This window comes from Mesoplodon bidens (assembly GCF_964165515.1).
Source record: "Mesoplodon bidens genome assembly, chromosome: 11".
NCBI classification, from domain to species: Eukaryota; Metazoa; Chordata; class Mammalia; order Artiodactyla; family Ziphiidae; genus Mesoplodon; species Mesoplodon bidens.
In genome coordinates, this window is record NC_138167.1 from 64,394,580 (window position 1) to 64,419,805 (window position 25,226).

Genomic DNA, 25,226 nt, shown 5'->3' on the forward strand with positions numbered 1-25,226 from the left:
CAAAGTGCCTGGATAAGAATAATGGGTGGTCCAAGTGTCAGGTAGGGAAGGAGAGTCTCCTGGCTTTGAAAGAACTTTGTCCTCCACCTGGTTTGCTTTCTCCCACCCATCCTCCTCGTGGTGCCTATTCATCTGCCACTACTGGCTTTTTTTTTTTTTTTTTTGCGGTATCCGGGCCTCTCACTGTTGTGGCCTCTCCCGTTGCGGAGCACAGGCTCCGGCGGCGCAGGCTCAGTGGCCATGGCTCACAAGCCCAGCCGCTCTGCGGCATGTGGGATCTTCCCGGACCAGGGCACGAACCCGTGTCCCCTGCATCGGCAGGCGGACTCTCAACCACTACGCCACCAGGGAAGCCCGCCACTACTGTTTTTGAGCGGCTTACTACGGGCCCTGCTTCAGGGCATTCTCCCATTTTTCTTAAAAAGGCCGTCAGCAGGTATTCACGCCACAGCTATTTATTGAGCATCATCTACAGTGCACTATCCTTGCCTTCAGGGAACCCAACAGAGGTGAAAGGACTAGCTTCACGTGAAGCCGCGGTTGGCTCGTGCCTGCCTCGGGGGCGCGCAGAGCCGGAGCTCGAAGGAGGTGGGGCTTTGGGAGGTTCCGAGGGCTTACTGGGCCGGTAGTGGGCGGGGCAGGACGTTGCTAGGGGGATTCTGTTAGGTCCTCCGGGGAAGGTTAGCCGCAGTGAGGCCCCGCCCTTCTGGCACGCCGGAAGCGAATCAGGTGACTGCGGTGGTGGCTGGTTCCGGAGACCGAAGCAGGCGGCAGTTCCGCGGGAGTTGGAAGGGGTGAGTGTCAAATGTGGACGACTCTGGTTGGGGTCCCCGTGCTGGGCCGCTGGGCCTGCGGTCTTTGGGGACGGGGGGCGGCAACCCAGACCTGTAGGGAATACGGAGCCTGGTTCCGGCCCGCCGCTTCCGTTCTTCCTGGGCGTCCTCGAGCCTGTCGCTGCCTCTTCTCTGACCCCAGTCTGGCAGAGGGCCGCCCTTGGGCGCTCGGGGTTCCCAGCAGTGCAGAAGGGGTGCGGTCTAACGTCCAAGATACCTTGTTTAGTATTTCCTCAGGAAGAACCCAGGATCGGGGAAGTGATGGCTTGGTGGGGGGGGGGAGCTGTGAGAGGGCTTGGGGACCCAGAGTGGGATCCACACCCAAGGTTAAGGGCGGCAGGGCTAGCCAGGCAGTAGTGACCCCAGTGCTTTTCTAACGTTTCTTAGCTTCCAGAGCCCAACATATAGAGCTGGTCAAAGCAGAGCAGATCTGGTCAGGTCCTGAGACGCTGAGTCCAGAGCGATGTTGCTGAAGACAGGTACCTACACGGACGGGGGTGGCTTTGGGAGGATAGGTGACCAGTTGGGGGTGGGAGCTACCTGGAGGAAGTTCCAGTCCTGTGGTGTCTGGGCCTCCTTCCCTGATGTGGGTATGTGGGGAGACATGTTCCTCTCTTATTCTTGGAAGTGGGCCAGGAAAGGAGGAGGTGCTCCCCACCTAGGAATCAGTTCCCCTCCAAAGAGGCCTCTTCCTTGCTCACCCCCTCTACCCCAAAGCACAGAGGCCCTATCTGATTAACATCAACATGTAATGAGAACAGCCCTGTAAAGTCAGTACAGTGATTCCATCTTGCAGATAAAGAAACTGAGGCCCTAGAGGGAAAGTGAGCTGGCTGGGTGCAGGTCCAACCGGCTGGCCTCTTAAGCCCTTCTGAAGCCTCTTGGGTGTCTGTGGAGAACAAAGAGCCCTGGATGGGACTCAGGAGACCTGGAGTCTGGCTACAGTGTGCTGTCAAGTTCTGTGTGAATGGAGTGGGGGGAGCTGGTCAGGGTGTAGAAAGGATATGACCTCAGGTGTTAGTTTCTGATAATTTCAGCACTGCTGTGGTAACAGCAAAGTGGGAATCCGGGCCTCAAACACATTGCCCCACCCCAGGCACCGCCCGCCCACCCACAGCACTCCTGGAGCCAGGAGTTGCAGGAAGAGCCCATTCCACCTTAAGCGCGAGAGTCTAGTTCCCCTAATGTGCAGGCCAGCAGCCTCTGCAGGGCTGGGCAGCATGTGGATGGGGTGGGGTGAGGGCTGGAGCTATAGGAGCCACCCACAGTTATCCTTCCAACCCCCTGCAGTGCTCTTGCTGGCCTTGGTGGCCCAGGTGCTGGTTCTGGAGAACGGGCTCATGCGGAAGCCACCCATGGGCTGGCTGGCCTGGGAACGCTTCCGCTGCAACACTGACTGTAACGAGGACCCAAAGAACTGCATCAGGTGAGTAAGGTCTGCACCACCCAACAGGCTTGCCTAGGGCCCTCACAGAGTGGGATCAGCGAGTGGGGGTCAGCTAGGAAAGAGGGCAGGGTTAGAGCCCCCCATCCCAGAGAGAAAGCAACCAGAGGTGACTTTTGAGACCTCTGACACTCAGCTTCATGACCAGCTTGGGGCCTCTGTGGTGACCTCAGGCCTGTGGGGCAGGGACCCTGTGGTGGACGCAGCCCCTGAGATAATGGAAAGGAGGTAACAGTTAAGGGCCAGGCCAGACCCCGCGTGCTTCCCACTGGCCCGGTCCTGCTTCTTGGCTTGGGGGCCATGTCACTCCTCTGGCTCCACCGTGCTCACGGCTCATGACATAATCCTTGGTACCCCTCACACTTGTTACCTGGCTTAGTCTTCGGCTGACAGCAAGGCCATGGAACTTGTAGGCTGGATTCACACTCAGAGCATCTAAGAAGTTTAAAAAGCTCTGAGGAAGGGGTGGTGGGGTTAAGGTTAGGCCCGTGCTGGGCCACTGAGCAGCCCTGTCCCCTACCCCTCGCCAGTGAGCGGCTCTTCATGGAGATGGCTGACCGGCTAGCACAGGATGGATGGCGGGACCTGGGCTACGAATACCTTAACATCGATGACTGCTGGATTGGTGGACGTGATGCCAAAGGCAACCTGGTGCCTGATCCCAAGCGCTTCCCCAACGGCATGGCCTTCCTGGCTGACTACGTGAGCCCCACCCCAGCCCTGCCCCTTGGCCTGTGGGCCAGACCGGTCTTTCCACCCCATCCTACTTAGGGCTCATTTCTATAATCCCTGCTTGAGAACTCACAGTCTGGTGGAGGAAATAGATACATGGACAGGTAGTTTTGACCCACTGTAGTGGGTGAGAGCAAGGAAGGACATCTTATTCAGCCTGGGATTTCAGGAAGGTTCTCCGGAGGAAGCAATTCTTGAGCTGATACCAGAGAGATGGCATTCAAGGCAGAGGGAATGGCAGAAGCAAATGCCTAGAGGCCAGAAACAGCCCATGCAAGGTGTGTGTGTTGGAGGTAGGGGAAGTATCATGGTTGGCAGAGGCCAGGCCAGCAAGCTGAGACCCTTTCCTTTGGGCTTTAGGAAGTCATTGAAGGGTTTTATTTATTTATTTATTTATTTATTATATATTTTTAAATTTATTTATTTTTGGCTGCATTGGGTCTTTGTTGCTGTGCGCAGGCTTTCTCTAGTTTCAGTGAGCGGGGGCTACTCTTTGTTGGGTGCGCAGGCTTCTCATTGTGGTGGCTTCTCTTGTTGCAGAGCACGGGCTCTAGGCTCGTGAGCTTCAGTAGTTGTGGCATGCGGGCTCAGTAGTTGTGGCATGGGCTTAGTTGCTTAGTTGCTCCGTGGCATGTGGGATCTTCCCGGACCAGGGCTCGAACCCGTGTCCCCTGCATTGGCAGGCAGATTCTTAACCACTGTGTCACCAGGGAAATCCCATCATTGAAGGTTTTAATGGGGCCTGGTCAGATGTGCCTGGGAGGCGGCTCCTTGAGGTCCTGCCTGAGCCCAGTGTGTTCTCAACCCCCCATAGGCTCATTCCCTGGGCCTGAAGCTGGGCATCTACGAGGACATGGGCAACTTCACCTGCATGGGTTACCCAGGCACCACGCTAGACAAGGTGGTCCAGGATGCTCAAACCTTCGCCAAGTGGAAAGTGGACATGCTGAAGCTGGATGGCTGCTTCTCAACCCCCGAGGAACGGGCCGAGGGTGGGTCCCACAGCTGGCTGGGGGCCATTAGGTAGACAGGGAGGGGTGGCCATGGAAGGCCCCGCAGTGCCCATCTGTCTATATGGCCCCTAGGGGGTAGTGTCTCCCAATTCCCCTCACCCAGGGCCTAGGGGGATCTTGGCTCCCAGGCTCCCTAAAGATGGGTTGGTACCATGCCCTACCTGGGAAGTGTTTGCAGCTCTGGGTACAGGGGAAGCACCTCCTTGAACCGTAGTTTCCTCCCATTTGGTGGGAGGTTTGGGCTGAGGCCCCAGATTTCATCTTGTGTCTCTTCATCCTAAAACGTGAGGGTTGGACTTCTCCAGGGTACCCCAAGATGGCTGCTGCCCTGAATGCCACAGGTCGCCCCATCGCCTTCTCCTGCAGTTGGCCAGCCTACGAAGGGGGCCTCCCCCCAGAGGTAAGCCATTCTGTGCACCCGCCTGGCAATGCTCCTCACACCCAGGCCTCCTTGCCTTCTGTGCAGTCAGGGCTCCTCTCATCATAGTTGCTCATGTGCTGATTTGCAGCTCTAGGAAAGGGTCATAAGTACCTGAGGGGGCCTGAGCCAGCCCAGGGTCTTAGAGGAGACACTTGTCAGGTAGGCTGAAGGGATGGGTATCCAAGGCATGGGAACCATATGTCATGTGCTGACACAGCACCCAACAAGCAGTCAGAATCCTGGGTTTTGCCAAGTGGGCTAGGAGATCCAGAAGTCTGGTGAGGCCAGGCAGGTGGGGCCTGGCCTCTGAAAGGCCCTGTGGGCATCTCACCAGGGACCCTTCAGCATGTAGGGTGCTAGAAAGGGTGGAATCAGACTTGCAGACCGGAGGGAGAACCCTGGCAGAGGGTGGGACTCACTGAGAGAACATGGGGGTGGGTGTGTGGTAGGGAAGGTTATGGGTACACCAGCCTGGGTCCATACCCTGGGCTTGGCCCCAGCTGGCGGGAGCGGGAGGGGTCGGCTTCTGGCACCAGCGCGCACGGAGAAGAGGCCGGGCAGCCCCAGAGCAGGGCCACTCCCTCCGAGGCCTTCCTCATCCTGAACACGCTCAAGGTCTGTTCTCTTCCCCCTTCCCTACCCTCTATGTCTCCTGCTGAGGCTCCCCAGCCCCTGTGCAGGGCTCCAGGCAGCAGAGTGTGACTCTGGTGTTGAACTCTGCCTTCCCCCCAAATCCAGGTGAACTACACTCTGCTGGCGGACATCTGCAACCTCTGGCGCAACTATGCCGACATCCAGGACTCCTGGAGGAGCGTGCTCTCCATCCTAGACTGGTTTGTGACCCACCAGGATATTCTGCAGCCGGTGGCAGGCCCTGGGCACTGGAACGACCCAGACATGGTACCAGCATGGAGGGGGATGGCCCAAGGCCCACTGCCCTATGCTGTCTTCCTGGACGCTCATTGCCAGGTTCTAGATCAGCATATCAGAAACGTGTCCTTGAACCAGCCATGCTGGACTTGCCTTGGGGGCTTATAGTTCTGTTCCCAGGGCTCCACCCCACCTCTTGGATCAGAATGTTCAGAGAGGGCCTGGAAATGCCCATTGTTAAGTCTTCCCAGGCGGTTCTGATGTGTCTTGAAACTTGAGAACTTGATCTGTAGTGACTCTTGTGTAAGACATTATTCCTCCGTAGGGCGAAGGTCACAGATAGTCCGCACTCTCTTGCCACCCCTCCCTAGACTCTTTGCCAGGTCTGCCTCTGACCCCTCTCTCAATGCTCTGTAGTGTTACCCTCCACAGGCAGAACTGGCCTCTCATACCTACCTCACTCATAGCCCTGATCACTTAAATGTCTTTGCAATTTATCTTACAGTTTTATAGCTATCTCTTCATTTAGTCAACGAGTATTTACTGTCAGTTATGATTATAATAATTATAAATACTAGGCCAGATGGAGAGGTGCCTGGAGAAACAGAAATTGACCTGCTTTAGAGTTCCAGCTCCAGCTCTGCCACTTACCTTGGGCACGTGACTTAATTTTTTCTGTGACTCAGCTTTGTCAATTGGAAAATGGAAATAATAGTAGCTGCTATATATATATAGGGTTGTTTTGAGGGTTAAAAGGATGACCCTTTATTTTTATTTTTTTTAAGGCCAGCACATGGCTGATGTTGCAAACAGGACTCAGCTCCCTGGGGTTGGGGGGAGCTGACCTTCATTGACCTACTCGGCACCAGGCCCAGGGCCAAGTCCTTTTTTAAAAATTATTTTATTTTTTGGCCATGCCACATGGCATGCGGGATCTTAGTTCCCCGACCAGGGATCAAACCCATTCCCCCTGCAGTGGGAGTGAGGAGTCCTAACTGCTGGACCACCAGGGAAGTCCCCAGAAGGATGACCCTTTAAATGCTTGGCATGGTTTGGCACATATACAGTGCTTAGTTAAATTTGGTGTCACTAAGTACACAGCAGTGTTGAGTTAGCAGTAATCGTTTGTGTCCTGTTGGTGTATCGGTTGCCCTGGGGACAGGAGTGCCCGTTGGTGTAGTCAGCTGTCGTTAGGGCAGGTGGATGGCTAGTGGCAGGAGCAGAAACTCTGTCCAGGTCTGGTTTACTACCATCCTGGCTGTATTTCTTGACTTGCATATTCCAGTTTATAAACGCTTTTGGCAACAGGATCCATTGGATCCTCTGAACAACCTGTGACATGGTCAGAGCATATTATCACCCCCATATTCTTGATGGAAGAAAAAACCTGAAGCTCTGAAAAGTGACTTGACCCACCCCAAGGCCACGCTGCTGGGGAATGGTGTTTGCAGAAGCAGGGCCCACACCTGGCCATCCTCCCCCATCTCTGTTTTCTCTTGCTACAAGTTTAGGGTTGGTCCCCACGCCCACCGCCCTGAAGAGGGCAGAGCTGAGCAATCCTCTTTTCTGCCCCCAGTTGCTCATTGGGAACTTTGGCCTCAGCTTCGAGCAAGCCCGGGCCCAGATGGCCCTGTGGACGGTGCTGGCGGCCCCCCTCTTCATGTCCACGGACCTGCGTACCATCTCCGCCCAGAACATGGACATTCTGCAGAATCCACTCATGATCAAAATCAACCAGGATCCCTTAGGCATCCAAGGACGCAGGATTCTCAAGGTACTGGGGGTGTGGGAGCAAGGAAGGGAGGCTGAGAGACTGGGCTCCCCTGGAAACAAGTCTGCAGGCCAGAGGTTCAGGGGTCGGGACTGGGCCTCTGAAATCCGCTCAATCCCTCCTAGTTGCATTCAGTCGAAGTCTCTACTGGGATCGATTGTCCCTCACTTACCTGGGTAAGAGCAGGGCCAGAGCAGGACAGCTCGTGGGATTTGGGGAAAGGAGACATCACCACAAGTGCACACGGGATCAGTGTGGCCCCTTGGTTTGGAACTACAAGACTTCTGCACAAGTCTGTGATGGCTGGCAGAGAATTAGGGCTTGCCCTCAGAGTTTAGGAGTTGTTTGAGCCATGGAGTACAACTACTACTAGTACTAGTGTATACTAGTTGTTGAGCACCTACTGTGTGCTAGACATTCTAGATACATTTTCTCAGAAGGTCGATGCTCCTTCCCTGTTTTACAAATGAGGAAACTTAGACTTGAAGAGTCTCAGTAACTTTATACCAAGGCCACACAATTGGTAAGTGGTACAACAGGACTAGATGCCAATAGTGTCACGTCAAAGCTTGTGCTCGTTGCCCAGATCCTTGCCTCTCTAGTAAAAGGAAATCTACACCAATATAGAAGGCACCTGCTGAACTGGTGATGCCGAGAGGTGATAACTAATCCTGCCAGGGAGGCTGATGGTGGAGCCAGGCCCAGGGGCCTTCTGGAGGCTGTGGCTTCATCCTCCTGGCTGCTCAGGGCAGAGCTCATCGTTCTAACTGGACGGTGCCCTCCAGTCCAGTGCCAGGGGCTGTCCACGTCTGTCTCTCCCGTTATCCTGTAAGCTCTCTGAGGCAGGACCGCATGCAGCATTTATCTGTGTCCTGGCGTGGGGCCTGGCAGAGAGTAAGTGTCGGGGAGTGTCTGCTGAGTCAGGGAAGGAAGAAAGGAAGGTAGAGTTAGACGAGTTGGGTGCTGAAGGGCTGTGGTTTCCCCTCCAAGCTTCTGCCTGACCCGGAACTGTGGGCTGGCGAGACCCAGAGCTCAAGGGCGGGTTGGGAAGGGAGCTTCAGGGCCTGCTGAGCAGGGACCCCAGCCAGTAGCCATCTTCTGCGCCCAGGAGAAATCCCACATTGAAGTGTATGTGCGGCCCCTGGCCAATGAGGCCAGCGCCATAGTCTTCTTCAGCCGCAGGACAGATATGCCGTATCACTACCAGACCTCCCTCGCCCGGCTGAACTTCACCAGCTCCAAGGTGTATGAGGTGAGTGCCCTGCTACCTGCAGCGCTTTGGGTTTCCCTGAGGGTGTTGCTGGGTCCTCACTCACACAGGGGCCCCTTCACTCACACACCGTCCCCTAAGCTGTGGGCCTTGGGTCCTCTGGCTGGTGCTGTGCTCTGCACTGGTGTTTTCAAGCTACACAAACGAACTACTGTGTGTGAATGAGTCCCGTCAGCCCCCGAGGCCGCGTGTTTCCCCTCTTCCATCTTGTTGGCACATTTCTCAGGTTTTTGGTGGCTGGGCCCTCACCACTGCCAGTACTTGGGCATCTGTTGGCTTTGCCAGAGGGGAAGTGATGGGGACTCAGGCTCCCACTTCTGTAGGGCATACTGGAGGCTCAACACAGGCCAAAGTCCAGGCTCTTACATCCCCTGGAGTGTGGGGGGGGTTGTCCTGTGCAGCCATTCTTAGGGTGGCACAGTGCTGTCCTCCCCACTGCAGGCCCAGAACGTCTACACGGGTGACATCATCAGTGGCCTCCGGGATAAAACCAACTTCACGTTGATCATCAACCCTTCCGGGGTGGTGATGTGGTACCTGTATCCTATCAGGAAGCTGGGGACGCCCCAGCAGTGAGGAGCTGGGACGTGTGACAGGCTGTGGCAGCACCACTGAGCCCAGACCACGGAGGTTCCACGTGCTGAGGGCCAGTAGGTGGGGTCTTCTGCTACCCATCAGACCCAAAGTGCAATCTCAGGGCCAGGTTCTACGCGCTGCACAAGTGTGAACTCTCTTGGGAACTTGCCTTGGGGAGACTTCCTGTGGCCCTTCTGGCCTCTACCTCATCTGTTCAGCCCCACAGACGTTGCTGAACAACTCGGCCAGCCTCCTCAGCCCCCATAGGCAGAGGCACCGATACGTGTCAGGATTCTAGCCTCTGACCTTCTTTTTACTGACTCTGAAATCAGGATTTGGAATTTTCTTAAAATTAGGAGTGGACCTCTTGTCGGGAAGTCCCATGAATTATGTGATCGACTTTCCTGCCCGGAGAAGGCCTTACAGGCTGACACTGCCTGGGAGTGACCTTGGTTCCTTCGGGTCACCAATAAAGCTGTTCTTTAGTCAAGTAGTTGTAATATGGACCTGGGGCCATGGGCTGATCAGGTAGGGACCCTGGGTGGCACTACACAAGGTGCTGGTTTCAGATTTCACCTCACATGGAAGATGTGTGGCCTCTTCTGGCCCCTCATTGCACAGTGACCTGCAGGTTGTACTTCCGGCCATGCCAGGCCTGCCTCCCGCCCCAGTCGTCCCTGCTGTGCCCAGCATCGTGGTGGTGGTAACAGCACAGTGAGGCGGACTAGTGATGGTCCCAGGCCCTCTTCCCCACCCCATTCAGATGTTACAGGGTCTGCCAGCCGCTACCCACACGCAGCAGCCCCTCTGCTGCACAGTGAAAGGCCCTTGATCTGCTAAGGAAAGTTGCGTTACTGTCTTCAGCCTCTTTCAGCTCCTCTCCCCCTTTCTGACAGGGCTTCGCTCACTGACGCTCCTGGGCTGGGTGCAGCCGAGGGCAGTCAGCTCTGCCTTTCTCCCACAGGGCTTGTGTAGCTTGTCCTCTGCCCACCAGGGCCCCCAGCTTCTCCCTTAGTTTCTCCTCTCCTAACCTGTCTGCAGAGGAGTTTCAAATCCCTCAGCTACGTCCAAAGAAAGGTCCAGGGGCTCTTTGTGTCTTAAAATATATATCCTGCTCCTCCTCCTAGGGAAAGGGATATTAAGGTAAAGAATGGCAGGTTCTTGACTGCCTTCCTTTGGTTCCCATTTCCCAAGCCCTCTTTTTAGCTAAGGCCTCAGGGCACCTGTCTTCCCTAGTGGCTCTTGTTCCCCTTTGGAAAGCTGGCAGCAGACCAGGCTAGGTAAGTTCTCCTTGTGCTTTGAATGTGGGAGCACCCAGTGTCTCAGGCTTTGTATGGTCCTGCCGTGTGGGAACTCTTCTGGGTGGATCTCCCATGTTCCCTCCCTCAGGGCTTAAGGTCGTTGTATTTGGAGTATGTTATAAAGAACTCACAAACGTACATTTTATAGTGTAATTTAAGATTTCTGGAGCTTCAGTGATTGAGTCTGGGGTCATCAGAGGAAGCTCCGTTTCCCCAGTTGGTGTCTTGAGGCTGTGGGTCACTTAGGAGGACAGAAGCCTACCTCATCCCAGGCCTCTGCCCTTTGAGGTCTGCCACCCTATGCATAGCTCCAGCTTCGGGTCTTGGTCATAGTGCTGTTCAAGCCAAGTGGAATGGTTTTGGGCAGGAACACTTCTTTTGCTAGCCCCAGGAAAGAAAGCTTTTCCACCCCTCTGGGATGTGGTGGAGACCACCAGACTTGGGAGTTGGGGCCAAGGACCAGCATGGATTTGACCAGTCAGTTCCTTTGCCTTCCAGACACAGAGATAGTTACATGTCTTTACTTGCTGTATAACTTTATCCTGAGGGTACCTGACTGGTTCTACCACGTTAGCCTTTATTCTCTTAACGCACACTCTATCTTCCAGGACATTGTTTTACTTCCTTCCGCCCAAGGCCAGTATGGGACTAAATTAATTTTTCCCAGTTCAGGGCAGCCTTGTCTGGACCCAAGGGTACCCCTTCTGTTTTTTTTTTTTAATTTTATTATAGAAATTTTTGAACATAAAAATAAAATGGTAAGTGAACCTCCATGTACCCATCACCCAGATCTAACAACCATCAACATGTGCCATTATTTCATATCTCTCGTCCCACACATACTTTTGCATGTAAGCTGGAGTATTTGAGAGCAAATCAAAGAAAACTGTAACCACCACTATGTAGCTCTAACAGATAATAGGGTCTTGAATATACAATTTTCTTATCCAACAAAATAAAATTTTTAATCTGATAACCGGTCTGTGTTCAGTTTTTGCCAGTTGTGTTGGTTTTTTGTTTGTTTCTGTTTTGTTTGTTGTTTTGCTTGTTTGTTTGGCTGTACCCTACAGCTTGCGGGATCTCAGTTCTCAGACCAGGGACTGAACCCAGGCCAGAGCAGTGAAAGTCTGGAATCCTCACCCATGTGGCCGCATGGTGGGGACACACATGTGTCCCCACAACAACTGGTGGGGACTCCCACCAGTTGTTTCAAAAATATTTTTCCATAGTTTATTTGAATCAAAATCCAAGCAAAGGGTCAACAAAAATGGTCCCGTAAGAACCACCAAAAGTTTGCTCTCTCTAAGACCAATGAAAAGTCTGCCATATATAATCAGAATCAACTTTAAACTCTGGAAATTAACCAAAGGCTTTTAGTAACCCAGAGAGTGTTCAGTCAAGAAAGACAGTAGAATCTTGGTAAGAACAGAAAGCTTTTTAGAGTTTTTAACTTACCCTAGTACCAGATTTTAAGTCAGCTATTTAAAATACATTCAAAGAGCTAAAGGAAACCATGTCTAAAGAACTAGAGGAGATAAGAATGGTGTCTCACCAGATAGAGAATATCAGTAAAGAGACAACTAATAGAAAGGAACCAAATAGAAATTCTAGAGTTGAAAAGTACAATAACTGAGAGAAAAATTTCACTAGAGGGGCTCAGCAGACATGACCAAGCAGAAAAAAATCAGCAAATTTGAAGATAGGTCCGTTGAAATTAACCTATCCAAGGAATAGAAAGGAAAATGAAGAAAAATTAACAGAGGCTCAGAGACCTATGACACACCATGCAGCATAGACATAAGGGGACGAGAAAGGGCAGAAAGAATATTTGAAGAAATGATGGCTCAAACTTTGCATATTTGATGACAAATACTAATGTATACATCAATAAAGCTCAACAAACTACCAGTAGGATAAAGTCGAAGAGATCCATACCTAGACACATCATAATCAAACTCTCAGAAGACAAAGGGAGAATTTTGAAAGCAAGACAAGTGACTCATCACATACAAGGGAATATACTTTGAGATGAATGAAAACAAGTACACAACACCAAAAATACTAAAACAGAACATACCAAAACTTATGGAGTCAAAGTAGTGACCAGAGGGAAACTAATAGCTGTGATTTGACTATATTAAAAAGAGTGAAAAGACAACCCACACAATGGGAGAAAATATCTGCAATTCATCTATCTGATAAGGGACTTGTATTTAAAATATATAAGTAACTCGTAACTCAGTAAAAAGACAACCTAATTTTAAACTGGGCAAAGGATCTGAATAGACATTTTTCCAAGGAAGATATGCAAATGGCCAATGTTCAACATCACTAACCATTAGGGAAATGCAAATAAAAACAACTGAGATACCACTTCACACCCAAAAGGGTGGCTAGAAGAGTCAGATAACAGTGTTAGCAAGGATGTGGAGAAATTGGAACCCTCATATATGCTGCTGGTAGGAATGTAAAACTGGTACAGCTACTGTGGGAAATGGTCTGGCAATTCCTCAAATGGTTAAGCAGAGTTACCACATCACCCAGCAGTTCCACATCTAGGTATGTACCCCAAAAAAGTGAAAACGTGTCTACACAAAACCTTATATACAAATGTTGATAGCATTGTTCATAACAGCCAAAAAGTGGAAACAACCTAAATGTCCTCCAACTGATTAATGAATAAACAAAATGTGGTTAACCATACAATGGAATATTATTCAGCCACAAAAGTAAAGAACTGACACATGAGGATATTAGGCTAAGTGAAATAAGCCAGTCACAAAAAGACAAATACTATATGATTCCATTTATATGAGCTATCTAAAGTAGTCTATAGAAACAGAAAGTAGGATGATAGTTGGCAGGGGTTTGTGGGGGGGGGAAATGGGAGTTCGGTGGGTTTAGTGTTTCAGTTTTGTGAAATGAAAACGTTCTAGAGATCCATTGCACAACAATGTGATAATGTGATTATAGTTAACAGTACTGCAGTGTACACTTACAAATGGTTACGAAGATAAACTGGGTTTTTTTTTACTATATATATATATATATATATATATAGTAAAAAACTATATCTATCTATCATCTATCTATCTATATCTATATCTATCTATCTATATATATATCTCCATCCCTGAGAGTGAAGCAGAAGATGCCCAGCATTTTAGGGATGGTGGCCGTGAACAAGTCCAGGTCAATAAGAGGCCAACATGGCTAGAATACAGTACCTGAGCTCATGGAGAATACGCTCAGTCTGGATTACAGGCAGCAGCATTCCTCAGGAAAGCAACAGTATACACAAAAAGGGGAATCCAATCCAGACGTGCACATCTTCCAGCCCTGGGATGCCCAAGAGAAGGAATGAAGGATGGAATTGGGTGTCATTAGGAATGGACATCTTCTCTACCACTACTGGTGATGGTGTGTATCAGATATATCAGAGTCAGATGTCAGCTTCCCATTAATGATTCTTGCTCTATTTCCTTCTTTTTCCAGACTCCTGGTAAAATGCAGTACAATCTTGTAATATTCCCTTTCTCCCATTCAATGTTATCCAAACTTTTCTGCCATCTTTACCCAATCAGATGGCTCCAGGAATAGAACCATCCTCACTCTTTCCCAGATCATTCCCATCCATGAAAGGGTGAACAAGAAGAGAGGGAAGAAGAATATCATCTGTCAGTTGGATATTCAGGGTAAAGAGTAAGAATTTTTCAAGTGGGGTGACATCAGCAACATGGCTGAATAAGACAGCCCTCACATACCCCTGCACTCAACAACAGTTTGGCATCCATCCACAGACAGAAGTGCCTTGTAGCACCTGTGGGATCCAGCACCATGTGTCAAGAGACCCAGGAGAAGTCTTACCCACCCGTGCATCAGGTAATAGGCATGCGGACCTCGGTCCTGGCTGTAGACTCTGCAGCGGCCTGTGAACTGGCTCCAGCCCCTCTCAGCCACAGTGTTGGAGACCCTGGAGAACAATGCCTTAGACAATCACCCACAGACGAACAAGCTTTTGTGGAAGTCCAGGTTTCCAGTGGAGAAGTTCCAGCACACCACTGGAGAAAGAAAGTAGAGGTTTGGACACATTGGAGAGGAAAAGAGGAAGAGTTTGATTTTACCCACATCCCCCCTCCCCCAAGGCAGCACAGCTCAGTACCGGGTGAGACGTTCTTGGCTGTTGATTTCTCCCACAGGGGAAAGTGAAGCATGCCAGTGCGCACCTCACTTCCCCAGCTGTGTGGGGCATTGCCAAAGAGGCACATTCCTCTCTCACTCCATCCAGAGTACAGAGTCGTGAGCTGGCTGATGCAGGGGTGGGAAAAGGCTGGGCGAGTGGCACATAGGGCTCTCGGAGGGCATTAAGGGATGCAGATCCTACTAACTGTGCTGCAGACTCCAAGGAGCCTGCCCAGGAGCGGCTGGGGACACGTTGCTTGCAGATCCCCCACCTGGCCTGTAGGCACCCCCAGTCCTCCGTGTGCCTCACCCACTCACACCCCTACCCGTGGCCAGCTCTCTGTGCACACTCCTGGTGGTGGTGAGAGTGAGCTTTGGCAGACGGCTTGTGAGCATATGTAGAAAGCCAGCCTGAGTCTGCAGGCGAGGGAGAGACCACACACTTGAGCTTTAGCTCAGCCCCTGGGAAAACAAAAGGGAGGCTGTCAGCTCCTGGCCTGGTGTGTTGCAGGATCAAGAGAAGGCAAACAAGCTTAAGAATTCTGCCTCAAGAGGGAGAAAGAAGCATGGTGGAGGTGTATCCACAGATGGTCTGAGAAAGCCTCAGAATCTCTAGCAGGACTGATGGTAGGGATTTCTGTCCCAAAGTCAGGTAGTGAAAATTGGAGAAGGTGCCCGCCACTGCAAGTGTGAAGACAAAAATGTGAGACTCCAAGGAACGTGAAAAACTAAGGAAACATGACACTACCAAAGGATAACAATAATCTTCTAGAAACTGACCTCAAAGACATGGAGATCTGCAGTTTACCTGATAAAGAATTCAAAATAGCTGTTTTAAGGAAGTTCAACGAGCTACAAAAAAACACAGAAAGGCAATTCAACAAAATCAGGAAAATTATACATGAATAAAATGAGAAGTTTAACAAAGAGATAAATCATTTAAAAAAAGAACCACACAGAAATTTTGGAGCTGAAGAATACAATGAATGAAATGAAAACTGCAATAGAGAGCATCAATGACCAGCAGAATGGAGCAATCAGGAGAAAAAAAATCTGTGAATTCAAAAACAGGAACTTTAAAATTACCCAGTCAGAGGATAACAAAGGAAAAAGAATAAAAAAGAATTAAGACTACAGTAATCAAGACAATATGGTACTGGCACAAAAACAGAAATACATATCAATGGAACATGATAGAAAGCCCAGATATAAATCCATGCACCTATGGTCAACTAATCTATGACAAAGGAGGCAAGGATATACAATGGAGAAAAGACAGTCTCTTCAATAAGTGGTGCTGGGAAAACTGGACAGCTACATGTAAAAGAATGAAATTAGAACACTACCTAACACTATGCACAAAAATAAACTAAAAATGGATTCAAGACCTAAATGTAAGACCGGACACTGTAAAACTCTTAGAGGAAAACATAGGAAGAACTCTCCATGACATAAATCACAGCAAGATCTTTTTTGACTCACCTCCTAAAGTAATGAAAATTAAAACAAAAATAAACAAATGGGACCTAATGAAACTTAAAAGCTTTTGCAAAGCAAAGGAAACTATAAACAAGATGAAAAGATAACCCTCAGAATGGGAGAAAATATTTGCATACGAATCAACAGACAAAGGATTAATCTCCAAAATATATAAACAGCTCATGCAGCTCAATATTAAAAAAACAAACAACCCAATCCAAAAATGGGCAGAAGACCTAAATAGACATTTCTCCAAAGAAGACCTACAGATGGCCAAGAAGCACATGAAAAGCTGCTCAACAGCACTAATTATTAGAGAAATGCAACTCAAAACTACAATGAGATATCACCTCACACCAGTTAGAATGGGCATCATCAGAAAATCTACAAACAACAAATGCTGGAGAGGGTGTGGAGAAAAGGGAACCCTCTTGCACTGTTGGTGGGAAGGTAAATTGATACAGCCACTATGGGGAACAGTATGGAGGTTCCTTAAAAAACTAAAAATAGAATTACCATATGACCCAGCAATTCCACTACTGGGCATATACCCAGAGAAAAACATAATTCAAAAAGACACTTGCACCCCAATGTTCATTGCAGCACTCTTTACAATAGCCAGGTCATGGAAGCAACCTAAATGCCCATCGACAGATGAATGGATAAAGAAGATGTGGTACATATATACAATGGAATATTACTCAGCCATAAAAAGGAACGAAATTGGGTCATTTGTAGAGACGTGGATGGACCTAGAGACTGTTACAGAGTGAAGTAAGTCAGAAAGAGAAAAACAAATATCGTATATTAACGCATATATGTGGAATCTAGAAAAATGGTACAGATGAACCAGTTTGCAAGGCAGAAATAGAGATACAGACATAGAGAACAAATGTATGGACACCAAGGGGGGAAAGCTGGCGGCAGGGGAGGTGGTGGTGGGATGAACTGGGAGATTGGGATTGACATATATACACTAATATATATATATATATAATAGATAACTAATAAGAACCTGCTATATAAAAAAATAAAATTCAAAAAAAAGAATTAAGAAAGCCTATATGATCTATAGGATACCATCAAAAGAAGCAATCTGCAAATTACTGGAGTCCCAGAAGGAGAATAGAGGGAGAAGGCAGAAATAATAGCTGAGAATTCCCAAATCTGGGGAGAGATATCAGTATCCAAGTTCATGAAGCTTATAACTCACTAAGCAAACCCAACTTCAAGAGATCTTCTCCAAGATACATTATGATAAAAAGTGTCAAAAATCAAAGACAAAGAAAGACTATTAGAGGCAGCAAGAGAAAAGAAGCTTGTAACTTACCAGGGAATCCCCATAAGGATATCAGTGGATTTGTCCACAGAGAGCTTATAGGGCAGGAGAGAATGGGATGATATATTAAAAGTGCTAAAAGAATAAAACTGCCAACCAAGAATACTTTATCTGGCAAAGCTGTCTTCAAAAATGAAGAAGAGATAAAGATCACCCCAGACAAAAGCTGAGGGAGTTCATTACCACTAGATGTGCCTTACAAGAAATGCTGAAAGGAGCTCTTCAAGCTGAAATGAAAGTATGCTAATTGGTGACATGAAAACATATGAAAATACATAACACACTGGTAAAGGTAAGTATATAGTCAAATCCAGAATACTCTGATACTGTAATACAGTAAGTCCCCTATATGTGAAACTTCAAGTTGTAAACTTTCAAAGATGCGAACGTGCATTCCCACGTCCAGTCATGCAAGTTAGTTCTTGTGTCTGGCGTACATTGTCACATGCATGCATCCTCTATAAGTGGTTGTGCTTTTGTGTACTTTACTCTACAGTACTGTATAGAGTACAGTGGTACAGTATCATTATTTCAAGCCCAGGATGTCTGGAAGCAAGCATAAAAGCAGTGGTGATGTAGCTGGTACTGCTAAGAAGCACCAAGCGATAACGATGGAAACAAAATGAAAATAATTGAGAGAGTGGAGCGACAAGAGGAAGAAGTAACTGAAGAACTGAAGAGATTCACGATGCAGGAAATAGCAAGGGGATTTTCTTTATTTGAGGAGGCACTGCTAGTTTTTGAGGCACAGGACCCGAATGTAGAACAGTACACGAAGGTTGCAGCAACTGTTCAGAATGCAATTCTGTGCTACCGTGTTATCTATGACGAGAAAAAAAAGAGCTACTACCCAGACATAACTGGATTGTCTTTTCAGGAGGGTAGACAGAATTGAATCCAGCAAGGAACCAGAACCTGTCCCATCAACGTCAGGCGTGAGTGAAATTGCAGCTTGCCCTCCGTCTCCTGTTGCTGGTGATCCTTCAGCTCTATCATCTCCCACCTCCTCTCCCTCCTCCAGTCAGTAACAACTCTTCTTGCCTGTTCACTTGATGCCAGCCCCTGTATGCCAGCTGTTGTACTGTACTACTGTACTTTTCAAAGTACCGTACTGTAAGATTAAAACTGTTTATTTTTTGTGTTTGTTTGCTTTTTATGTATTACTTGTGTGAAAAGTATTATAAACCTACTACAGTACAGTACTACGTAGACGATTGTGTTAGTTGGGTCCCTAGGCTAACTCTGTTGGACTTATGAACAAATTGGACTTATGAATGTGCTCTGGAATGGAACTTGTTCATATGTAGGGGACTTACTGTATGGTGGTGTGTTAACCACTTAACTCTAGTATAAAAGCTAAAGAACAAACGTATTAAAAAATTATAGCTACAATAATTTGCTAATGAATCCACAATATAAAAAGAGGTGAATTGTGACATTAAAAACATAAAGGGAGAGAGAGTAAAAAGGTAGAGTTTTTGTATGCAATAGAGTGAAGTTGTTATCAGCATAAAATAAACTGTTGTATCTAGAAGGTCTTTATGTAAACCTCATGGTAACCACAAAGCAAAAACCTACAGTGATACACGAAAGATAAAGAGGAGAGAAACAGCGCCTACCACTAAAGAAAATCATCAATTCGCAAAGGAAGGCAGCAAGAGAGGGAGAAAGGAACGAGGGAACTATAAAACCACCAGAAAACAAAAAGATGGCATTAGTAAGTCCTTACCTATCAATAATTACTCTTTTTTTTTTTTTTTTGGCCAAGCCATGCAGCATGCAGGATCTTAGTTCCCCAACCAGGGATCAAACCTATGCCCCCTGCAAAGGAAGCATGGAGTCTTTTTTTTTTTAAATAAATTTATTTTACTTTATTTATTTGTTTTTGGTTGCATTGAGTCTTCGTTGCTGCGCGCGGGCTTTTGTCTGGTTGCAGCAAGCAGGGGCTACTCTTTGTTGCGGTGCGCAGGCTACTCATTGCGGTAGCTTCTCTTGTTGCGGAGCATGGGCTCTAGGCACGCAGCCTTCAGTAGTTGTGGCACGTGGGCTTAGTTGTTCTGTGGCATGTGGGATCTTCCCAGACCAGGGCTCGAACCTGTGTCCCCTGCCTTGGCAGGTGGATTCTTAACCACTGCGCTACCAGGGAAGCCTGAAGCATGGAGTCTTAACCACTGGACTGCCAGGGAATTCTCTCAATAAGTACTCTTGATGTAAATGGATTAAATTCTCTAATCAAAAGCTAGTTAGAGGGCTTCCCTGGTGGCGCAGTGGTTGAGAGTCCGCCTGCCGATGCAGGGGACACGGGTTCATGCCCCGGTCCTGGAAGATCCCACATGCCGCGGAGCGGCTGGGCCCGTGAGCCATGGCTGCTGAGCCTGCGCATCCGGAGCCTGTGCTCCGCAACGGGAGAGGCCACAACAGTGAGAGGCCCGCGTACCACAAAAAAAAAAAAAAAAAAAAAATTGGGGAGAGGTTCCGAATAGACATTTTTCCAAAGAAGACATACAAATGGCCAACAGGCACAGGAAAAGGTGCCCAACATCACTAGTCGTCAGGGAAATGCAAATCAAAACCACAATAAAATATCACCTCACACCTGTAAGAATGGCCACTACCAAAAAGACAAGAAATAACAAGTGTTGGCAAGGACGCAGAGAAAAGGGAACCCTTCTGTACTGCTGGAGGGAATGCAAAGTAGTGCAGCCACCACGGAGAACAGCATGGAGGTTCCTCAAAAAACCAAAGCTAGAACTACCATATAACCCAGCAGATCCACTTCCTGGCATTCATCCTGTCAAATACAAATTGGCACTTGTCATCTACCTCTACAAGGATTAAATAATGTGCTGCTGCATCTGCTGACTTTCAACACCCCCTGAAAGGAACTCAGGGTGGAGAGCAGAAATGAGGTTCTCTGTGCTCTGGGAAAACTGTCAGAACAGGTCTTCAGATAGTTAGGTATTTTCAGGAGCTCATTTTATGAGCCCAATTCTTATATCTCCTCATATCTAGTAAAGCACTAAAATCCTTCAGGGTGATGTCTGCTCCTCGTGACTAGCAGTAACCTTCTGCAAAAAGATATGTACTTGATTGCAGGTACTCCCCCTTCACCAAAATCACATATATACTGACCTCCCCCACTACCTCTTTGGAGCAGTTTCTCAGAGCTATCTGAAATGCTGTCTCCCAGGCTATAGTCCTCATTTTGCCCCAAATAAAATTTAACTTGCAACTCTCATGTTGTACATTTCTTCTTAAGTCAACAATCCAAAAGAAACAAAATCACTATCTTGAAAATATATCTGGGGCTTCCCTGGTGGCGCAGTGGTTGAGAATCCGCCTGCCAATGCAGGGGACACGGGTTCGGGCCCTGATCTGGGAAGATCCCACATGCCACGGAGCAACTAAGCCCATGCGCCACAACTACTGAGCCTGTGCTCTAGAGCTCACGAGCCGCAACTACTGAGCCCGCATGCCACAACTACTGAAGCTCATGTGCCTAGAGCCCGTGCTCTGCAACGAGAAGCCACCACAATGAGAAGCCTGCGCACCACAATGAAGAGTAGCCCCTGCTCGCTGCAATTAGAGAAAGCCCATGTGCAGCAACAAAGACCCAACACAGCCAAAAATAAATAAATAAATTTATTAAAAAGAAAAAGAAAAGAAAATATATCTGCACCCCAGTGTTCAGTGCAGCGCCATCTGCAATAGCCAAGACAAGGACACAACAAGAGTTCATCACGAGATGAATGGATTTTTTTTAAATGTGGCACATATACAATCAAACATTACTCAGTCGTAAAAAGAAGGAAATCCTGCCATTTGAGACAACATGGATGGATCTCGAGGGCATCACACTAAGTGAAGTCAGACAGAGAAAGACAAATACCAATACTGTATGATCTCATAGGTGAATTTTTTTTTAAAAATCAAAAACAAAAAAATGAAACTGAAGCCATAGATACAGAGAACAGATTGATGATGGCAGTGGGTGAAATGGGTGAAGGTGGTCAAAAGCTACAAATTTACAATTATAAAATAAATAAGTCATGGGTATGTAATGTACAGCATGGTGAGTATAGTTAATAATACTGTATTACATACTTGAAAGTTGCTAAGTGAGACTTTTTTTTTTTAACCAGTCATCTTTTTTTTTTTTTTTTTCCTTGCGGTACGCGGGCTTGGGGCCTCTCCCGCTGCGGAGCACCGGCTCCAGACGCGCAGGCTCAGCGGCCATGGCTCAGGGGCCCAGCTGCTCTGCGGCATGTGGGATCTTCCCGGACCGGGGCATGAACCCGTGTCCCCTGCGTCGGCAGGCGGACTCTCAACCACTGCGCCACCAGGGAAGCCCTAACCAGTCATCTTTTATTGGGTGTTAATTCTGCATCAGGATATGAAAGGACTCAGGGGTGCTGGGCAAAAGTCATGGTCAGGAATGCAGAGTGTGCCCTCTTCAGAGGTACTCATTTGGCTGCTCATGTTTAAGTTCCTTGTAAGAACTGCAGTAGCTAAAAAGCACATAAGCTGCCAGCAACATAGAAAGCCCTACAATGCCCCCTTTCTTCATGTTGAAATACTTGTTGTAATACCAGTAATAACCTCTTTGAAATGCTCCAGCAGTTCCTTTAAGGATGAAATCCCGTATTAGTATCCAGCTTGCCAGCTCCCTTAGTTTGACATTCAGGAGTTTCTTCTTCAGTGGTACAACTGATTCCATCTTGGAGTCCTGGCTGTCTGCCCCAATATCAACTTTTCCATGTTGAACAAAGTTTGAGGCATAAGTAAAGGTCTTCCGACATTCTTCATCTTCATAGGGTTTCTCACCACTATGAATTCTCTGATGCAGAAGAAGAGATGAATGTTTTCCAGTTATAAACGTTTTTCTATCACTGATTATTTTATAACTTGAATCCAAATCTGTACTCCAGTTTGTTTCTTCCCTCACAACCATCCAGGGTTCTTTTCCTTGCTCCAATAACACAATTATGTCTGGCTTAGAAATGGAATGCCCCAGTGAGACCAAGTTACTATAGTTCTCCATCATCACATTGCAGTACAACTTCTTCTGAACAAGGTCGAGAAATTCCCATTCATGCTGAAAGAACTCTATGGCCACATACTTGAATGTTATTGGTCCATGGGCCATGATTTTAGACCTGCAAGAGCTGATCAGTCCTCAGGGTTCCTTTACCAGAAAAACACAAGAGTCCAGAAAACCCAGACCATCCCTTGCCAGCTTGGGGCTACCTCTGCACAGTCATTTCACAGCAACCTATGCTAGTTTCTCGCTTGGATGGAGGCCACTTACAGGCAGTTCCCAACAAGGAACATAGAAAAAGGCCCGAGGTGGAAGTCACCTCGTTAATTGTATCAATCATTTTTTTTTTTTTAGTATTTATGTATTTATTTATTTGGCTGTGCCAGGTCTTAGTTTTGGCATGCAGGATCTTTAGTTGTGGCATGTGAGATCTTTAGTTGTGGCATGTGGGATTCAGTTCCCTGACCAGGGATCGAACCCAGGCCCCCTGCATTGGGAGCACGGAGTCTTAACTGCTGGACCACCAGAGAAGTCCCTGTCTCAATCTTTTTAATGTTTGTAAATCTTTAGAGATAAAAATTCTCATTTCAAGTTGCATTTATCTAACACTAGTGAGGTTGAACAAACATCTTTTCAAATGATTCTTGGTCATGCTATTGCCTCAGTTAATTGAGAATTCACATCTTTTGTCCATTTTTTCTTTTGGGTTGATTTGCAGAAGTACATATATTCTGACTACAAACTATTTGTTTGTTTAATATATATGTTGGAAATCAGTTTCTCCTAGTCTCTTGCCTATCTTTTAACTTTGGTCATACAGAAGTTTCAAATTTTGTTATAGTCAAATTTATCACTGTTTTCCTTTATTTCTTCATTGTTTTTGGTCTTCTTATAGAAGGCTTCCCCTACCTCTAGATATCATTTTCAATGGCTGCATAATATTTCATTGTATGGATATACCATAATTTGTGAAATTCTCTCTCACTACTGAAAATTTAAGTTGTCCCATCCTTTCACTAATATAAATAATGCTATGCAAAACAAAAAAGTGTTCAATTTGATATTTTTAAATATATATCTTAGTTCCTAGCAAAATGAGCATAATAAATGTTTCTTGAATGAGGGAGGGGAAAATGCAGGACATTTTTTCCACACTCACTCAAGGCATGTTAAAAAAAACGCAGCCCAATGTACACCAAATTATTGGAGAATTAGTTCTACAATTCTACTTCTCCTTTAGCCCATCTAATCAAGAGTTGACTCTGCCTCTAAAATCTAGGCATGGAAGTAAAGCTTCATCTTCCCTCTAAGGTTGCCTTTCCAAAGGGTGTGACAACTATCTGAGACAGGCCTTTAACCACATACCTGAGTCATCCTTCTTATTGTGACTTCAGTTTTAGGGTGCCCTTTGCTTGGTGAGTCTTCAATGTTTACTTCTTAGAAGGTGGTAAATGAGCCCGAGAAGATGAGGTACATGGAAGAGGAGCCTCCGGCTGGGCTGCCACAGATTTGTGAGAGGCAGCTCTATTTCCAGCAGGTGGAGCTTCATATGCTGGAGGTGGGACTTCATTTCCAACTGGTAGGGCTCCATATCCTGCAGGCAGGGCTTCATATGTCACTGGTGGGGTTCCATATCCTGCAGGTGGGGCTCCATATCCCCCACACGGGGCTTCGTATCCCACAGGTGGGGCTACATATTCCCCCGGAGGGGCTCCATATCCCCCAGGTGGGGCTCCATATCCTGCAGGTGATGCTCCGTATCCTGGTGGTGGGGGTCTGTAGACCACAACTGGGTATGCTGAGAAGGAAAAAAATCAGTTAGTCATTTTTTAGAGTAGACAAGGAATAAGTAAGAAGGAGGTAGAAGATAAAAAATAATACTGGAGCTTCCCTGGTGGCACAGTGGTTAAGAATCCGCCTGCGGGCTTCCCTGGTGGCGCAGTGGTTGAGAGGCCGCCTGCCGATGCAGGGGACACGGGTTCGTGCCCTGGTACGGGAAGACCCCACATGCCGTGGAGTGGCTAGGCCCGTGAGCCATGGCCGCTGAGCCTACGCGTCTGGAGCCTGTGCTCCGCAACAGGAGAGGCCACAACAGTGAGAGGCCCGCGTACCGCAAAAAAAAAAAAAAAAAAAGAATCCGCCTGCCAATGCAGGGGACACGGGTTCGAGCCCTGGTCCGGGAAGATCCCACATGCCGCGGAGCAACTAAGCCCGTGTGCCACAACTACTGAGCCTGTGCTCTAGAGCCTGTGAGCCACAACTACTGAGCCCACGTGCCACAACTACTGAAGCCCATGTGCCTAGGGCCTGTGCCCTGCAACAAGAGAAGCCACCACAATGAGAAGCCCCTGCACTGCAACGAAGAGTAGTCCCCGCTCGCTGCAACTAGAGAAAAGCCCTCGTGCAGCAATGAAGACCCAATGCAGCCAAAAATAAATAAATAATTAAAATTAAAAATAATAATAATAATAATACTGAAGCAAACTGACACAGGAAGAGAATTCAGGCAGAACAATGCAGAAGCCATATTCTTCAGCCATCACCATCTGAAGGCTTTATCATTTCTTGTTGTGGAAGAATTCAAATCAACATGAAAATAACCCTATAGTTATATCTCTACATTACTTATAGTTGTACCCAGATACATACTTAACTTAATAAAGTTTGTTTTGATGATAAAAAAGTAATAAATGCTCAATGAGGAATATGTGTTTGGGAAATAGAGAAGAGATAAATTTTTAAAAGTCATCTATAATTCCATCATCAAACACAAAAACAATATTTTGGTGCATTTATTGGTAGGATCTCTGTTAATCTTTTTTATACAATCATGATTATAACAACCATACAATTTTTTTAAAATCTGGCTCTTTTTACTTGACATTATGAGAAAGTTCTTTATATTATTAATGTATTTCATAGATTAAAGGCTGGACTATATTTTATCATGCTGATAA

At 47.4% G+C, this 25,226-nt stretch overlaps 2 protein-coding genes across 3 annotated transcripts; one reads left to right on the plus strand and one right to left on the minus strand.

Moving 5' to 3' along the window:
* Nucleotides 1-689: 689 nt before the first annotated feature.
* NAGA (alpha-N-acetylgalactosaminidase) lies at nucleotides 690-9,420 on the plus strand. 2 transcript variants are annotated; one of them, XM_081249727.1, is made up of 10 exons: nucleotides 690-794; nucleotides 1,221-1,312; nucleotides 2,124-2,259; nucleotides 2,808-2,979; nucleotides 3,824-4,001; nucleotides 4,328-4,422; nucleotides 5,182-5,343; nucleotides 6,890-7,087; nucleotides 8,193-8,336; nucleotides 8,796-9,420. In XM_081249727.1, exons 2-10 carry the CDS (start codon nucleotides 1,297-1,299, stop codon nucleotides 8,928-8,930), a joined length of 1,236 nt encoding a protein of 411 aa, XP_081105853.1. In that variant the 5' UTR covers nucleotides 690-794; nucleotides 1,221-1,296; the 3' UTR covers nucleotides 8,931-9,420. The 2 variants fall into 2 exon arrangements, with proteins under 2 accessions (XP_081105853.1, XP_081105854.1); XM_081249728.1 differs by having other exon boundaries at nucleotides 706-794; nucleotides 1,228-1,312.
* An 11,337-nt stretch (nucleotides 9,421-20,757) lies between these two features.
* On the minus strand, nucleotides 20,758-23,499 carry LOC308624709 (zinc finger protein 607-like). Its single transcript, XM_081248269.1, has one exon. It carries the CDS (start codon nucleotides 22,375-22,377, stop codon nucleotides 21,685-21,687), a length of 693 nt encoding a protein of 230 aa, XP_081104395.1. The 5' UTR covers nucleotides 22,378-23,499; the 3' UTR covers nucleotides 20,758-21,684.
* Nucleotides 23,500-25,226: the final 1,727 nt, after the last annotated feature.

Coding starts and splice junctions, on each gene's coding strand:
- LOC308624709 (XM_081248269.1), bottom strand. CDS start 22,377: ATGGCCCATGGACCAATAACATTCAAGTATGTGGCCATAGAGTTCTTT.
- NAGA (XM_081249727.1), top strand. Junction 4,002..4,327: donor CCCCGAGGAACGGGCCGAGG/GTGGGTCCCACA, acceptor GGACTTCTCCAG/GGTACCCCAAGATGGCTGCT. Junction 4,423..5,181: donor AAGGGGGCCTCCCCCCAGAG/GTAAGCCATTCT, acceptor CCCCAAATCCAG/GTGAACTACACTCTGCTGGC.